Source organism: Perca fluviatilis, chromosome 21 (assembly GCF_010015445.1).
Source record: "Perca fluviatilis chromosome 21, GENO_Pfluv_1.0, whole genome shotgun sequence".
Classification (NCBI taxonomy): Eukaryota; Metazoa; Chordata; class Actinopteri; order Perciformes; family Percidae; genus Perca; species Perca fluviatilis.
The window spans coordinates 23,312,510-23,331,763 of NC_053132.1; the positions used below are offsets into that span (position 1 = coordinate 23,312,510).

Below are 19,254 nucleotides of genomic sequence, written 5' to 3' on the forward strand. Positions count from 1 at the left end.
TCCGTGCACCAGGCGCATGGTTCAAAAGGGTTGTACTTAGTGTCTTCATTAATTTATAGGGGTGTTTTGTCCGTAACATGCAATAAACCAATCAGAGTGTCTTCTCCCATTCCCTTTAAAGGTCCCATGACATGGTGCTCTTTGGATTCTTTTCTATAGACCTTAGTGGTCCCCTAATACTGTATCTGAAGTCTCTTTCCCGAAATTCAGCCTTGGTGCAAAATTACAGCCACTAGAGCCAGTCCCACAATGAGCTTTCCTTAGGATGTGCCATTTTTGTGCCTGTAGCTACTGAGGAGGAGAGAGGGGGGGGCAAGGTGGAGGGTGGGGGTGTGGCCTTGACCAACTGCCACTTTTCTCATTTGAAAGCCATGATGTCTCTCTGTCATGGGTTGGTCAAATTCTCTGGGTGGGCAAAGCAAAGAAAGGGGAGGTAACCTTGCTTGTTATGACCTCATAACAAGCAAGATTCCAGAACGGCCCATCTGAGCTTTCATTTTCTCAAAGGCAGAGCGGGATACCCAGGGCTCGGTTTACACCTATCACCATTTCAAGCCAATAGGGGACCATAGGCAGGCTGGGGGAACGCATACTAATGTTAAAAAACCTCATAAAGTGATATTTTCATGCCATGGGACCTTTAAAAGGCGCGTTTGTACCTTGGAGCATTGCTATTATGATGGCGGATTTGCACCGTAACATTTTTATTTGTAATCTTTTGCATGTTTGTGTGCTGCTGCTGCGTCCTTGTGTGTGTGTGTGTGTGTGTGTGTGTAACAAGCATAGTGTGCCCCCGCTGTTACCAATGCGCTGTTAAAGTAACAATGACATGCTATTGACTTTAGACCAGGTTTTTGTTGGTCAATGACGCGATCACGTCCCGCTGCTTCAAGATAGCAATACGCCAAGAATTAACCTGAACACACCTCCCTGTAAGACCAGCACGCCCATGGGCGCACAGATGGGCGCAGGTGCATTTACTATTTAAACGATGTGGGCGCTGGACGGGAAATTGACAACCGTGTCGGTCTTAAACTAGCAAAGACACTTGCGTCGGGCTTTCGCTGCGCTGCGCCGGGTGCAAGATAGGGCCCTAAGTCCAAATGAGAGACAGTCATGACCGAGACAGAAAAAAAAAAAAAGAATCCACCACTTACTTAATTGTTCATACTTTATGTGATGCGAGAGACAGTCTATCTTCTATTTTAAGATGAGAATTTTGCTTTATTATTTGTAATAATCAAAAAGCAAGTGCAGAATACAACACTGTAGGATCAAATTAGACCATATGTTTTACTTTAAGCATGACAATTTCACTTAAGTCCCATAAGTATGAAGTGCAAAAAGTATTTTTGTTGTTGTTGGTGTAACAAGAACATTCTGGACTGCTGATGGAACATAAAAAGCAACACAGGTGTCACTAAACGTTCACATTCTTGAACTTACTACTGGGCCTGAAGAATCCATAGTACAAAGTGCTTACTGGCATTATGTCTGTGGCCAAAATTTAAATGATCGATGCCTGATGATTGAGACATATGACGTAGCCAGGCATATACCAGGCGACCAATGGCAATGCCTGTTCTAGACGGACTTTGAATTAAACTAATACCTGCTTTCTAAACAAGCACGCTTCATCAGTGGTTTTGTTTTAAAGGAGGAAGTTACTTAAAGTGGCTATATAGTAACTTTCAGTTTGTGTTGATTCCAGCGGCCCCTTTGGATAATAGCGGTAGTGTTTTTACCATACCTGCTTTCGTAAAGGTCTTTTCTTTACGGTGCTGTATTGCCCACTGTAGATTACTGAGTTAGCGTTACCAGGAGGTCATGTAGTCACGATGAATGTTATCCTCAGACAGAAAAACATTCGTTTACAATAAGAGAATAAGTTACAGATGCATCACTGCATTTCAAATGTTGCATACTTAGCCTGGATGTATCGTGAGCTAAACCGGGGATCACTGTCACTGTGTCACGAGCCAAAGCATTAGGAGGTTATAATAACTTAGATTATTATAGCGCATTTCATGAGACCCAAGGGCGCTTTACACAAGTACAGGGGGACAAGGGAAAAGAAAATAGCAGGCCAACAGAAATACGGACTAAAAGGAATAAAAACCGGGCGCAAAATACTTAGAAGGAGGGCATAATTTAATGTCGGCTACTGATATACAACCACATCGCACAATATAAAGTTATTTTATTAATGAAATAGACATATTACATACCTCAGGGCCAATTTGGGGTCGTTTTTTAATCCTTTCCAATCCCCTAATTGTCTCCATCTGTTGAAAGCCAGACAGAGTGTGACTCAGTTTCGCCCGTCATCTTTCATTTTCCCTTTTAGCGTTTAGTTCTTCATTTTATTTCCTTTTTTCCTGTGATGGTCCTCTCCCAGTATCAGCCATAACTACAACAGATAACTTCTAAAATAACATTAAAATACAATTTGGCCTATATAAAGACATCTCCTGCTACCTTTTACCTGGCTCGATATTCACTAACACTGGCTTTTCCGGTGTTACGCCAAAATCTGTGACCCGTCAGAATGTGTGCTCTGTAGCGCCGTCTACCTGCCGCAAATCATTCTGTGACTTTGCGGTGAAAGGCATTAATAAAAACTATATTAAACTAGCTTTCTTTTCACTGTTAGTGTCGTTTGATGTTACAGCTCATTTATGATCATCAGAGGAACAATTATACAGTTTCAGAAACATTTAGAAGTGACATATAGTCACTTTTAAGAAAAAAAGCATATATTGCCGGACTTGGACGAGGCCAACTAGAATATTTGGCGAGTCCGAGACAAGTCCAAGGTCAAATACCAATGAGTTCAGTTTGAGTTTGAGTCTGGACTCAAATAGTACAGCCAATCGATACGTCTTCATAGAAATGTATTTGTTCGTTCCTCAAGCACTCTGTAAGTACCATCTTTTATACACAGGCAAGTCCAGACTCAAGTACTATAGCCAATCGATACATCTTTATAGAAATGTATTTGTTCGTTCCTCAGCACTCTGTACCATCTTTTTATGAGTGATGCTCATTCTTCCAGAAACTCCTCATCTAAACATTGTAAGATAACACACTGGATACAAAATGAAAATGCTTTTACTTGAAGACCACACTTGAGCAACGCACAACCTTCAAAGTGTCTGTAAGCGCAGGTTGCTTTTGTGTGACGTCAGGGAAAGTAAAAAAAAAAACACACAGTCGATGCATTATGGCTAATTTGTTAGCCATGCTAGCAGCGTGGCTTTATGGATGGAAATATCGGCCTGTCGGTGGGTCAGTCCACCAGTTTGGTCCAGACTGAAATATCTCAACAATTATTGGATGACCCCAGAGGATTAAACATTTTGACGATCTCCTTATTAGAGCTAGCCTCAACTGGCCACTCGATGAACTGACGGTTGCCACTTGCCAAATACCTGCAAAATGTATGACGTTCCCATCAGCCTCAGCTGTACTTTGTGTTTTGTGCTAATTAGCATGTTACAATGCTTAGATGCTGAAATAGGCTAGGTAATAATTGTAATAATAGTGCTAGTTATGAACATGTTAGCATTGTCAGTGTTAACATGATAGCATGATGATGTAAACAAAGCAGCATTGTGCGAAGTAGAGCCTCAGAGCTATTAGCGTATCATTCTTTTGTCGAAACAAAAGCCGCAGTTGTGGTTAGATCAGCAGTTAACTACTGTTTGAGCTAGGATTGTAGAGCTTTGTGAAGAAAAAAATAATCAAATATCTGAATCTACAACAAATAAAACAAGACCATTGGGGTTATTGCCAAAGTATGGCCAAACAACACACACGTTTTTCTGCATTTCTACATCACAACAGCAGAGATACGAGGAGTTATACATCTTCAATTACAGTGATCTGTTTGATTCAGATGTAATTCACTTCAATTTTATTTATAGTATCAAATCATAACAAGAGTTATCTCAAGACACTTTACAGATAGAGTTGGTCTAGACCACACTCTATAATTTACAAAGACCCAACAATTCCAGTAATTCCCCCAAGAGCAAGCATTTAGTGCGACAGTGGCACTAATGTAGTAAACAAGAAGGACAGTATTCACACAAGTTATTTTAATTGGAAAAATTGAAATTTTTCAAAAGACAAAAAAACACGTAAATCCAGATGACTGTGAAGTGTCTTCTTTTCTGACTGACCAATTATCACAAAGGGTCAAGAAATTGAAGCCTGCCGTTTTAAGAGATTTTGCCCATTCACACAATTGCTGCTACAATATACAGGGTTCATACGTTTTGAAAAAACCTGGAAAAGTTATGGTTTTGGAAACATAAAAAGACCCAGAAAATTTCTTATTCTTATTGTATAATATCGACTGACATTTTCAGGAACACATAGTCATGGAAATTTGCCAAAAAGTCATGGAAAAGTCATGAAAAAGTCATGGAAAAGTATTGCTTAAAATGCATATGAACCCTGAATATAATTTTCCACTCTAAACTGCGTCTGCAAGTTTGAAGAAGCTATTCTAATCATTAATCTTGTCATATTTCAATAACGGCACTTCATCAGTAGCAACACAACAGCACAACCATGACACTTTTTTGTGACACGCTGTTTGTCAGCGTTACCTAACATCAGCATTAAATGAATCTGATTTAAAGTAGGTCAGATGTGAATCGTCTATTGGAATTCAGTGCCCAGCATTTCTCTGTATTTCTTTTCTTCGTCCCCTTTTATATCTCTGACTCATTTCCTACCACTTGAATCCACAGTCAAGGTCTTCTGAATTCTGCATTCAGTGCTCTTTGCACTACCAATAAAAACTAGAAAAAAATAAACGTGGTTGTGATTTGTTTTTGTTTTTTTCTGCAGTATGACAGTGGCGATGAAGGCCCAGGCCAGGTGGGAGGTGATGGACAGGACAGATGTTTTCTACGCTGGCGTAGCTCTCATGGTGCTGGGCACTGTGCTGGTGGTCGGCAGCTTCCTGGCTCTGGGATTCGTTGGCACCTTCCTAGGTGGGTGTCAAAATCAATTTATATCTAAATAATTTCCCTAAGGAGATCAATAAAGTTTTCTGATTCTGATTCTCAAACACACTGTTAAATATTAAAGGGGCAGGTATTTTTTTAGTCACAGGAAGTAGTACTCAAGTTTTCTGTGGTGTTTCAAAAAGACTTGAAAGAGAGTTGCATCATGGTAAGTGTAGGATCCAGTGTTGATGCTGTCCGCAAGTCCCTTAACACAAAAAGAGTACTATTCCAATCAGCTTCTTATAAGAGGGATAGGATCCTACATGAACACACTTTTTTTTGCCAAAGTTATAATGGCTTTGGTTGTTTAACTTAAGAGATTTCTGTTTTCCTTCTGTTCTCAGTGCTCTTCTCATTGGTTTGAAGTGGGCAGGACTCAGTTGTAACAAGGGGCTGTCACATTTGGCAGTATTTAACACAATATATTAGTTATTGGGTTGTTTGGTCACTCTCAAATTAAATCTGGCACTTATGTTTTGGCATCAGTTTTCAACAACGGAGGTAGCCACTTGGGCAAGACTCACTTCCAAGCACCGTGAAATTTCTGACCAAAAAAAACAACCAAAGCAGTCAAAAATATATGAATCCTTTCAAAGAGACGAATACCATCAACATGGTCAACCGAGGCGATGCAGAAACATCAGACCTCCGGAGAAGCACAGGAGTACAGGATTTTGCCCAGCTTGACTGACCGAGAAAAAGTATAGTTCCTGGCTGGCTGTTATCTGATTTGAATGTGTACCACACTGCACTTTGGGTAAAATGTCTCCACCACTATTGGATGGTTTGGAATCAAATTTGATACATTACTAAAATGGTGCACATGGTAAACATTATACCTGCTAAACATCAGCATGTTACCATTGTCATTGTGAGTATGTTAGCATGGTGTAAGTACAGCCTTACAGAGCCATTGGCATGGCTGTAGTCTTAATCGACAATGTTTCGTCTACGGTATTGTTCCGGTTCCGCCAGATGTCCCTCACCCTCTGCTTTCCTTGTGTTGGCATTCTAAACTACCGTTGATTAGGGAAACATCCTCCGAGCAAAAACTGACAATCAAATTATGTATGCTCGCCTCTCTACGTGCACATGTTCCACCAAAACAAGTTCCTTCCCGAGGCTATTTTGCAGAGGCACCATACCTGCGTATGGCGCTTGGCGCCACCTAAGAAGATTGTGAATTGGTATATATTTTATATTTATCATATCATTAATATATATATATTTATATTATATTAGAAATGCCAATAAACCAGAGCACGTTTTTCTCCCATCCCGGAATGCTGTGTGGACTAGCCAGACCCCCCTCCGCAGCTCTGTGGAGGAAGGTCTTGCAATGCGAGACTATCATGGCTGTAGACTCTTAAGGACCGTCCACACCAAGAACTACAACTATAATGATAATTGTAACGATAATGATGTGAGCATCACCACTGATGAACGATAACGTTTCTCTAAATCGTGGCCCCAAGCACGCGCTGCCCGCTCCAGCTGGGTCAGAGCTCCTCGTCTTCTGCATCATCGTATTTCCTAAAGGCCATCGAGTAGCTTACATAAAAACGGTAGTCAGAAATGTCAGATACAGCATTTATAAAGCACTTGATCTAGCTTGTATTTGTCTTTATTCTTATTAATGAGGTAATTTGGACAGCACTTCAATTAATACTTTTTATTGCCATTCATGGCAGGACGCTTTTCTTCAGCGTGTTTCAACGGCAATTACAAAAGAAATTGTTATCGCCGGTGAAACGCGCTGAAGAAGGGCATCCTGCCCGACAAGTCTGTGTGGCAATAAAAAGTATCACTTGGAGTGCTGTCCAAATTACTTTTATATTTATTTATATATATATATATATGTGTGTGTGTGTGTGTGTGTGTGTGTGTGTGTATATATATATATTTTTTTTTCATTAAGTACACTTTATTTATTATTTTATAGAGTTTGATTGTGACGTCCTGTAAATGTTGATGTATTTTGATTGGCTGTCACTGTATCGTAAGTTAAATCGCTCTGAAAGTGATCCCAACCGTATTGTTTTGACTGCCGTCGACTCCATCATCCACTTGAATTAAACCATTTTTAAAACTATATATTTTTACATTACATGTCATTTAGCTGACAAATTTATGCAAAGCGACTTACAATTGCTATATATGTCAGAGGCCGCACGCCTCTGGAGCAACTAGGGGTTAAGTGTCTTGCTCATTGACACATTGGTTGATGTATCGCAGTGGGAATTGAACCCCGGTCTCCCACACCAAAGGCATGTGTCATATCCACTGCGCCATCACCACCCCATTTATAGTTACTAGTTTCTCTTTAGCCTTGTTGTTGTCTTAATTACATCCCTATTTATGTTTTTCTACATACTACCTACAATATATTCTGTGTATGATGTACTATTTAACCTTTATTTATTTATTATGACTATTTAATAAGGTGACATAAATACATGCACACCGAATCTTTGGGGATCATATGTGACTTGAGCATACGGGAGGAAAAAACATGCACTTACAGAGGAATGACACATAACCCAGACACTTTTGTGCCAATTTACTGTACAGAGCCTGGCTCATTTTCTATGCATGTAAACCAAAAAATTCCACTTGTAAATGGAACGCAGTCAACTCGAGTGTGACGTCATTCCAACTGTGTCGACGGGGGGGGCAGCAGGGCCAACAGGAGGGTGTGTGAGTGTTTGTGTCTGTATGAACAGGCGTCTCCTTTGTATGCAGATGGAGCAACAACAAAAAATCACTCTCTCTGCAGCCCCTAAGCTTTGAAATAGTCTCTCAATAAGCTTACGGCCATCGGACTCGGTGGACTCTTTTTTTAAAAAGCAGTTAAAAACCCATCTGTTCAGACAAGCACTGAGGTAGCATGTGATTTAAACCAGTGGTCGACCGATACTGTTTTTTCAGGGACGATACCGATACCGATACCAATTATTTGTATGAAACAGATAACCAATATTTGGGACCGATATGCATTTATAGTAAAAATGAAAATCTTTTAGTCAAAATAAACATTTTGGAATGTTACAAACTCCAGGACAAAAGTTTGTAGAAGTGCTTTAAGCGATTATTACAGTTTTGCAGGCGGCTTACAGAGCTGTAGCAGAACCAAAGTAGCGCACTTTTTAATTCATTAACTTTATCGGTTATCGGTCAAATAAAACACTGATACAGATAATCTGCAAATTGCCAAATATCGACCCCGATAATCGGCCAGGTTGATAGTTGGTCGATCCCTAATTTAAACTTGTGTCTTATGTCTTTTCTCTCCATGTTTTACCTTTGCTTTATTGACTTGACTGTATTAGATTTTATTAGATTTTATTAGATTTTATTTCTTTGACTGTGACGCACTATGTGACTGGTGACTGTGAGAGGTGCCATATAAATACATTGTTTGTTTGCTTGCTTGCTTGCTGGCATGTATGATGCCCCAGAGCCTCTTCCCAGATATATATCCAAAGACAAGACACAGAGTAGCTAGGAGCAAAGGGAGCGGCAACTGTAAAATACCACATTGTAGATCTAAATTTGGGCAACCAGCTTTCTCCATAAAGGGTTCGCAACTCTGGAACACAGAGAATACTAACTAAATCCAATTAATTTCAGATAGAAAATATAAAAAAAAAAAGGTTACAGTAAGTGCTGACTAAAAACAAACCAGAGCTGTACCCATTTTTAGCTAGTTTAACATGTATTCAGGTATGTGTATTTTATTGTATTTCCCCAATTTTTTTTTTTTTTAAACAGAAAGCTGTATATTTTAATTAGACTGTAAATGTAGAAGCTCAGCTAGGGACAAGAGTTGAACATTAGCAATAGCTGTAAACTCTGTGCAGCACATCAGTTTTATGGTCTGTATGGGAACTATGTTGAATTGCATCGTCTGTATTAAATAAAAATAATATTTAATTCAATGATTCCTTCGACCATTTAGAGCAGCAACGTTAAAGTCTATCAGGCAAAGTTCCTCCTCAAGTCAAGTTTCCTCGGCACGCAGACACAGACGGCAGTAAACCGATAACGGTAGCGCAGAAAACTGGGGAGAACACGAGTTGTTGCGGCCTGTTGCTGTAAAAGTGATACATAACAAAATGTTCAATATCTCCAGAGGGAGACATTACTTTGCAGCGCAGAGTAGTTACTTTTATTCATCCAGAGAGTTATGTGAATGCAGTCTCTCTTTAGTATTTATACTGGGATGCTCTGTCCAATAGTTATGTAAACTGTATCAGGATGCCCAGAACATTGGAAAATAATAACATGACACATAACCAGAGCAAGATTTTGCGTTAACGAGGTAACTTCAGGTTCAACTCAGGGTTTTGTGTATCACAACGGTGGATCACTTGTTACCGGGTTAAATCGTAACTTATGCTGAACACCTAACCTGCTAGGGAGCAGGTTATGTTGGAGATTAGAGGACAAGCATGTCCAGCAGCTTCTCCAACTTTTAGAAACCGCAGCTAGCAGGGCCGTTTGTAACTTTTGGAGGGCCCGAAGGACAGCACTGTCGTTGCCAACTTGGCCTTTGTTTGGGGCGTGACTGAGTCACCTCTAGTCTCTAATCTTTTCATATGAATATCAATAAAATGGTTGATGATTGATCATGTAATCATTTTTAAAACTGTAACTGTGTTATTTCTGTTTCAAATTGGCAGCAATAAATAACATTAAAATCTAGAGTGTGCATGTGATTATACATTAGTAGTGAAATTTCCATGCATTCACGCATTGTTATGCATTATAATGCGTGATAATCATGAAACCGTGATTATTCTTCAGACTATAATCGTACCAACAATATACAGTATATATATATATATATATATATATATATATATTCTCACCGAAGGCATCAAAACTATGAACACATATGGAATTATGTACTTTTATTTACTTTTTAATAATTTTAGATTCTTCAAAGTAGCCACCCTTTACTTTTTTTGATAACTCTGCAAACCGTTGGTGTTCTCTCAATGAGCTTCATGAGGTAGTCACCTGAAATGGTTTTCACTTCACAGGTGTGCTTTGTCAGGGTTAATTAGTGGAATTTTTTCCCTTATTAATAAAAAAGCAAAGGGTGGCTACTTTGAAGAATCTAAAATATAAGACATGTTTTCAGTTATTTCACACTTTTTTGTTAAGTAAATAATTCCATATGTGTTCATTCATAGTTTTGATGCCTTCAGTGAGAATCTACAATGTAAATAGTCATGAAAATAAAAAGGAAACGCATTGAATGAGAAGGTGTCCAAACTTTTGGCCTGTACTGTGTATATATATATATATATATATATATATTATAATCGTTGCATCCCTAATGGTCCTGCGTATGTGAGAATGGTTTTGTGCCTCACCACAATCTACGTGCACCGTGTTTTCTTATACACATATAACACACACACACACACACACAGACACACACATGCACACAGACACACAAGCACACACACATTAGAGGATATAGCCTGTGGGTGTGTGTTGTAATTTGATGTGTCTAATTCGCTTTATATTAAGCCCGTTAAGTCACTGTGACCTGATGATTCAAACTGATGGCCCAGGGTTAGAAATGAAGATCCAAACCCAATCAAATTACAAAGATTTGACCTGGATCTGTTTACAACCTACTGATCACAGACCCACTTCTCTGAGCTACCATTAACACTGCCAATAACATGTCTTTAACAAATCCAGGTTGCTCTTTTTCTAAAAACAACACAATGAAACAACCGTGATGCAGGAACACACACAAAAAAATTTGTGCTTGGCTTTTAAATCTGAATGGGTTGCCGGTAGTTGCTTTGGAGGTCAAAAATAAGTTTAGAAAATCTTTCTGAGGGCCGGTCAACTGGTTTTCTATTCAAAACCAAAAAAACAAAACTCGTTTTCACCCTTCCCCACCTGTGGTGTTTAAATGATCATACATAATGAAAATCGTTATACAACTTGGACATTAACAGCTTCTCTTTAACAGAAAACAGGGCCAGCAGCACCACATGTGTAACTCAGCAGGTCACTTGTACCTACTGTGCCTGCGTGTGTGTGCGTTTGTGTGTACACAATATAGGAACTTATGACATAGCAACAACAATAGTTAGTGCGCAGGTTACATTGTGCCGTGTCCTGCAAGTAGTTCAGCTGCCCCCAATTTTTTATTTGCTAAAGACTCCCACTGCACAAGTAAACAAACACACACACACACACACAATTATCATAAATATATGATCATAACACAATTATTGTTTACCACCAAACTCCAGAACCAAAGAAACATACTAAAATTACTTCTACTGGTGCTGAACTGAAATTGAATTTTCATCAGTAAACCTATCCTTGTTTTTTCGTGTTTTACTTCTATACTATCCAAAATTTTGATTCCAAAAAAAGGAAGAAATTTAAATTGTATTCATTGTTCCGCAGTGTCAAATCTCCCTACGTTAGTGTTCTCCAGGGAGCATGTTTTTTTGGTACCGACTGACTTTGTTGGTGCTGTAATTTGATTGGTGCAACTGTGTGTGTGGGCCCTGAAAAATAGTTTTCTATTGCTACTCTGTTATAGCCTGGTTGACACCACATCTTTGTAACTGAGAGGGGGTCTGGGGAAGGTTCATTCACAGCCCATTTCCAAAGGGGCGTCACCAACGGACGCCGCACAAATGCCTCTGGGCGCAATTGTACCGACATAAAAACCAATCAGAGCGATGAAGGAGATGACGTATGCAGAGCAACGAAAAAACATCTCAACCAGCGAGCATGTTGCCCCTTTTTCCCGTCTTTTAGTGTGTTATAGTAACCTGGAAATTCAAAACAATTTGAATTTGCTCAGCAAGTCACTTTGGCATTCAGTAATGATGCTCATTACCCATGCCCTTGTAACCGTGCTGCACCAATCACATCGGTGTATCTGATATAGGCGGGCCAAAGGCGAGCAAAACCGATGACGACAGCGTTGCAACGTCGAAGTCCGGAACCAGTCAGTAAACATCGGTCGTAGTGTTATCCAATTGTGTCGAAGTCCGGAATCAGTCAGTAAACATTGGTCGTAGTGTTATTCAATTGCGTGCAGTGATATTTTCAAATGCATGCTTGGTGCCGACCCTCGAGTTGGGCCATATTCCTTACTCATAGCCAGACCCTTAATCTTTCGGATTTGGGTCTGGATTTCCAGGCTAGTGTTATAGTTTTTTTTCAATATATAATAGATAAAGTACAAAAAAACACATTTCACTCCAAATGGAGCTTTCTCTCCCACAGACAGCACTTTTTCTCAACTGCCAAAAATGCATCGCCCACATTCCTGTTTGAAGTTCCGCAATCAGTGATGTCACTGATTCAGAACCGGTGCCCAGTTTTTCATATGTGCTGTCCCAGAAGTGCTGCCTGATCAAGCACAGCCCACACAGTTGCTTGTTTGAATTTGGTTGACCAATCACAACAGAATGGGCTTTTCAGGAAGGGGGGAAAAAAAAAAGTGTGGGGGGGGCAAGAGCTCAGGCTCAGACGCAGCATTTCAGGCAGAGTCGCTGCCACAATGGGCAGTATGAGGAACATAATGTTTTTTCAACACCAAAGCATATAAACATATTCTAGTAGACCCCAAAAGGAGAATAATAGAGGCTCTTTAACTGAAAGAGTGAACACACAGAATCAGCTGATTAGGCTGGGTAAGAGAGAGAGAGAGAGAGAGAGGAGGAGGAGAATGAAAAAGCACAGAAGTCTTCCTGAATCAACTTACGCTGAGCTTCATTAATAATTGACTTTGTTTACAGTTCGGCCGTCATCAGTTTTCTAAGACTCAGCTTAAATGGATTTGGCACCAAGGCCGAGTGGCGTCGCCGTACCCGGCTCTCCTAATACTATACTGTAATATTGGTCTGATGTTTTTCCAGTCAGCAGCACACCACATACGTTGACAGCAGGTCTCCTAGCAATCTGTTTCACCCTGTTCTGCTATCCACAGAGGCCTTACTTAAAATCAAAGCAGACCTTGTGGCTGTCTCAACACTACTAGCAAGACAGCTCATACTACTTAGTTTGTAGACAGCCTGCCCCCAATCTTTGGAGGCTTGGATCAGAGATGTTTTGCAGTTCATTAAACATGAAAAAATTAAGCATATAATGCATATAATGGGTCCACAAATACATTTTTCAAAGTATGGCAAGCCCTTATTGACCTTATAAAGAAGCTGCAGTTCCATAGTGTGCCTCAATGAAGCTGACTGTCACCCTTTGTGTCCTATATATATATATATATATATATATATACTTTACTACTTTAACCTCACTTTTTAACTGTAGCTCTTAAAGGTGACCTGCCGCACAAAACCGTTTTTGTGTTTGTGTGTCGTGAATGTGAAAATGAACTGCTACCTCATCCGTCAGCTCTAGCCACTGTAAAGAAATAAGCGGAGAAATCAGGCCAATTACAAAAACTGGTCAGTCTGACGTGGTGTTGCCTGAGCTCATTACTGTTCATGAGCTCGCCCAGTTGCGCTGGGTAAGTGATACTGATAGCCAGGCTCTCATTGGCTAGCTGTTAGCCAATCAGAGTCAAGCAGCTTAGCTCGTTGATTATTAAAGGTCCCATGACATGGTGCTCTTTGGATGCACTTAGTCGGCTCTCTTGGCGTCACTTTTTGATGCTCTGGGTCGGGACCGATTTGGCGTCATTTTTCAACGTGCAGGGTACGACCACTTTGTTAGGGAGTTAGGGAAAGATCGTGGGTGGGGTTAAAACATGTACATTTAACTGACATGCGGGACATGGTACAGTTGGGTTTAGGGTTAGGGTGTAAGATGTGCCCTTTGTTTTTTTTTATAAAAGATACGTTGTACATTTACATTTTTTTTACTTTGTAAAATCTGTCAAAAAAAGAAGAATTTGCTAAAAAAATCCTCTTAAAAATATACATAATATAATTTATATTTCTGTGAATTCAATTTTCCGTTCAGTTATTATTATCTCTGTGTTGGTACAATAGTCAAACTTTTACTCTGGAGTATTTCCCATGAGGTCATGTCCATGTGCTCATATGTTGACATCAGTAGCAGCCAGGTGATGGTGGGGGGGGGGGCAGCCAGACACTGTCGCATTAACAAGGCTGTGTGCTGCCAAAGCCGTGTTCCCTGGCAGCGCATCCTCACTCTGACTTCAGAGTCTGCTGTTTTGTCAGAAACATGTCAAAAATGAGTGTAGCATGACAACTGGTCTAAAGATCTGTTGTAACCATGGCAACACTGTGAAACAGTCCACCAGGTTTGCCTCTGAATCCCTGTCGACCTGTACTAGTTGATAAACCGGTGCCTGGAGATGAGCGTTACGCCTCCGGAGATGTTCCCTGCTAATGCCAAGTGCATGCTGGGATGTGCTCCAGCCTACTGCATCGCTGAACAGGAAAAGTGATATAAATGAAATGGACAGGTTTTAGTTATGGAATGATGTGGTTGTGTCAAACAAACATTAACTCACTTTGTGTGTGTGTGTGTGTGCGTGTGTGTGTTTCTGTCTGTGTGTGTGTGTGTGTGTGTCTGTGTGTATTTGTGTGTTTTTTTTTACTTTCCAGGTGATTACTTTGGCATCCTGATGGATGAGAAGGTGACAGGCTTTCCCTTCAACATCATAGAGAACCCAATGTACTGGGGCAGCACTGCCAACTACCTCGGCCTGGCACTCATGTAAGTGTGCGTGCGTGCGTGCGTGCGTGCGTGCGTGCGTGTGTGTGTGTGACTGGAAAGGAGGAGAGGTCACTTTCTCGACTGTATCTGAGGTCAACAAGAGTGTATTTTGAATCGGAATGTCTTTGCAGAGGTCTGTAGCTGAGATTGGCTCGAGAAAAATAAAAACCTACAAGTTATTTTTACCAGGTTCGTCATTAACCATTACCTCGAGGAGTTGTTAACACATAAGTAAAATCAAGTGAAAGTAAAATGACTCGCTGACTGCCTGTTAAAGTGCTAAAATACGTCAAACGGCATTCTAAATAAAGGAAGGGCACGCAGAAGCGGCACCGATGATAAACTGCAGCCTGCAAATGGAAAATGTTGTTTCCTCCGAGTTGCAAATCACTTCCCTCTTGAAGGTTGGGAGGGTAAAAACTTTTACGTGTGCATCGTCTCTATGACAACTGTGACCACATCTCTCGGAGCCCGGCGTGCGTAGTTGCTAGGCAAGCGCTCCAGGGAGCCAGCCGCCAGTAAAAGCTATTAGCCCCCCGTTTTTCCTCACACACAGTTACGTCTCTACAGTCCTTTTTCGTTTTGACAAATTTAGCCCCATTTTCTCTCGGCTTTGAAATGAATTGACGTTCAGCCGTGTATCTTCTGTGCTGCCAGCTTTGAGTGATCAAACCAGTGACTGCCTCATCAGTGTCCCTCCACTCACCTCTATGATTCTCCCCTCCTCTTTTGTTGAGTTGAGATACAGTAGCAGCCTCTGCCTCAACCTGAACTGCTGTCTTCAGTCTCCGTCCCTTCGCTGTTGGTTGTTGTTGTCCTCTGGATCAACGGTAAAAGCTCTGGGGGGAAAAATAGACCTGTGGTTTAACCCCTCACATGCCATCGTTAGGATTTTATCAATACTACTTCTCTTATTGATGCTTCTTATCGCTTCTTCTTGCGTTGTCACCCCGGCGGGAGGTGTGCTAACAGGGCTTGCAGCAGGTGAATCGGTCGTGCTATTAACGTCATCGCTGCACAATTTCTTAGTAAAACCAAAATTTATTAGACTGCCTTGTTTTCTTTTTGCCATGGCTATATGATGCTAACTGCAGAATAGATTTCAAGGACTTTGTGCGCCTATTAATGGCCTCCAACGTTTATATTTTTTCTACAAATCTTTGAGTTAACATGAGTTGAATTTGCACCGCAGTGCAGGCACACCTTGATGCTCATGACAAGAATAGCATGTATAGTTATCTTTATTGAAGTGAATTAGGTTTAAATCATCATCATGCATGAATGAATGATATTTTTGCACTAGTACACATAATAATCCACGATGATCACATTACACAAAACAGAAATTGCACGTCAAAATGACATATTGTCAATATTTTTAGAGACCCCCCAAAATTTCACAAATCACTTTTTCAGGGGAGCCCATGTCTTTATTAAGGGGAGCCGAGCCCCCCCCTAGCTACCCCCGTAGTTCGCACTCTGCCTGGAGGTTTGAAAATCGTCAACTTTCCCTCTTTACCATTTAGCTTAGTGCAGCGCCATTGCAACCATACACAACACTTGCTTCGCCTCGTCATCCTCCCTATCTCCACCCTCCCCAGCTCCACCGTCTTGTCCAGAAATCGTCACGTTTGGTTTTAAAAGAACAAGATGGCAACGGTCAATCGGCCAGGGACTTTGCGATTACATGGCACGCTCTGTAACCACTCTGTTGCCAAGGCACTCCGACTTAATGACACTAGGGTTGCTTTCACACCTACCTCATTTGGTGCATTTAAAACGAACCCTGGAGCGTCTTGTCGGAAAGTCCGGTTTGTTTGGGCTGGTGTGAAATCTGAGATATATGATTTAAGCGATGATAACTTTCAGATCCATAAGCTGTTCTGAGCACACATCACTGGTCGTCTGTGTGACAACACATCATCGTCTTTCACATTGTTCGCCTTCTTCTAAAATATTAGAAACACTAAAGCAGAACCAGAAAACCCAAGACGTTATAAATTTGGTGTGGCTCCATTATTTCTGAGACCAGTGTCGGCGAGTTTTGGATATTCGGATAATAAACAAGTGACCGTCTCGATCGCACTTAACCCTAACCCTAACCCTAACCATTGCCTAATCCTAGTGCCTTCCAGGCAGCGCTTCCAGGTAGCGCTGCCTGGAAGACGACGTTGGGGGCTTAAAACACCAAACACCAACTATAGGTGTGAAAGTGTCCTAAGACTTTCAGCATAGAACGTATTCAAGTTATAATCCATAAGATTCCATTTCTCTGAGGCAGCCCCCTGCTCTACATCTCTCCATACATGCTACATGTGTACTGTACAGCTCCTGTTCATTCATGTGTGTGTGAGTGTGTGTATGTGTGTGTGTGTGAATATATATCACAAAAGAGTGAAACATTGTAATCTCGCCCTGCAGGATTAATAAAGTATATATTATTATTCTTATTTACCGTATTCACATTTCCTGAAATTATTCGCGAGCACCCGCTCATGTCTTTTGCTTCACATCCAGAATGTGCGTTTCATTATTTCCTGTAAAATCCTTGTGTGTGAGTATGCGACATGAATTCCACACAGGAATAGTGTACAATTGGAACAGTAACAACAAAAACTATATACAGATGATTTAACTGCTGAATTCAAATACAGAACGTTGAATGTCCATACATCCAATCAAAAATCTTAAGAATTATAACTTCAAGCAGTGTAGCAAATGCATAAGCAAGCTATTTAGCTGTTTCAACTCACCTACTTGCATAACATTAGCAGAAAATTGACAGCCTGGGAAATGCTGCCCTTCAGCTACATCACGTACCGTTATCATGTGCTGTGCTTTTGGGATGGAGCGGTATCTTTGAGCGAGACACAGCAACAACTGCAAAAACAACAACAACGCTCTTACTTTCAAAAGGTCTCTCTCTGCTCTGGGCGAACCCTACCCTGTTCTTCGGCTGTGGCTGATCCCTCAGTGTGTATATGTGGAGAGTGCATTGACCTAGGGAGAGTTCAGTCACAAGTCAAGTACATGTTGATTATTTGTGCTCCTGTTTAGAGCAAAGACTGCATTTTTTTTTTATGTAAGACCCTTAAGAGGGATCAATGCTCCTGCGGAAGCTCTACACAGGGCTTTCGCCGTATCCGCTTTTCTAGTTTTAACGTCTACTCAAAGTGCTTTTACATAGTACAGGAACCATTCCCATTCACACACTGTGGCCGAGGCTGCCGTACAAGGTGTCACTTGCTCATCAGATAAACATTCACACACACACAGGGTAACTCGGGGTTGCCCAAGGACACTTCGACATGGGACTGCAGGGCCAGGGATCGAACCACCAGCCTTTCGATTGGCAGGCGACCGCTCTACCACTGAGCCACAGCCGCCCGCCGGTGTGAATCAAAAGTATGTAATGTAATGTTTTTTGTTTTATCAGGCTGTGTTGGAGAGCATCCTCAGGTACGGCATATCGGCGTGATTTGGTAAACTCTCTGCTCTGCTAAAATCTAAACTTGCTTGTCTGGTACAGTCTGCCATGAAGGGGATCGGCAGGACTGAAAACCTCTCCCCTCAGCCAATATTTGAGCGTACTGTACTCATACAAGCACAAAGAGCTTTATCTGATCTGGCGCACCCGGTAGACCAAAAGTAGTCCTCAAATGCAGACTAAACCGTTGCCAAAACTAATGTGTGCCTACAATCAATCAAAATGTTAAATAATGATGTTTCTTGGGCCAATAGTGCAATAGTATCACGCAATTCTGTTAATGTAGATGATTGTAACAAAGAATATGTTTACGGCATTTCCCCTCTAACTGGGACGTTTTGGGACCGATTGGTGGGATCGGAGGAAGTACACACGGCGATACACTGGTAAGAGCAAATGCTGTTAACCATGTATCCAGCTAATTTAAATGGCTCACGCTACTGTTTTGTGTGAACAGATACCTTCATTTAATATTTTATGTGGCTTTTTCTTTTGCGGGGTGCAAATGTTCCACCAAAACAAGTTCCTTCCCGAGACCATTTAGCAGGGCCAGGGTTGCTGCGTCTGGAGCTTAGGGCCACCCAAGACGATTGTGATTGGTTTATAGAAATGCAAACAACCCCAAGCGTTTTATTTCTCCTATCCCAGAAAGTATCTGTGAAGGAGCCAGACCTTACTCCATAGCGCTGTGGAAATAGGACTGGCAACTTAATCATCAGTGGTTGATTAAGAGCACTTTAAGATTACACAGAGGCTGGCATGTCATTATTCTCTAACATTGAACTTGCTAATTAATGAACTGTTAATCACAGTATTCCATATTTGGAGCGGTCTATGTTTGAGACGAAACGAGGTCAAACGATTTTTTTTTTTCCTTTAATTCTTATCGTTTTACTTTCTTCGAATTTTTACTCTGTGCAGCCTCATTCATATTTATATGTTTTTACCTCTTTATTTTAATTAAATGAGTTACCCAATTATTTTCCAGGACACATTCAAAATCACATCAAACTCTCTGAACTTTCACATTCCCCCCCCAATACACAC

General features: G+C 40.9%; 1 protein-coding gene across 2 annotated transcripts in view; it reads left to right on the forward strand.

Moving 5' to 3' along the window:
- pemt (phosphatidylethanolamine N-methyltransferase) overlaps window positions 1–19,254 on the forward strand; it is an 85,040-nt gene that overhangs the window by 45,027 nt on the left and 20,759 nt on the right. For both annotated transcript variants that reach the window (XM_039789358.1, XM_039789357.1), the window contains exons 4-5: window positions 4,861–5,006; window positions 14,609–14,720. In XM_039789358.1, the coding sequence (XP_039645292.1) occupies window positions 4,861–5,006; window positions 14,609–14,720 (258 nt within the window). The remainder of the gene's footprint in view (window positions 1–4,860; window positions 5,007–14,608; window positions 14,721–19,254) is intronic.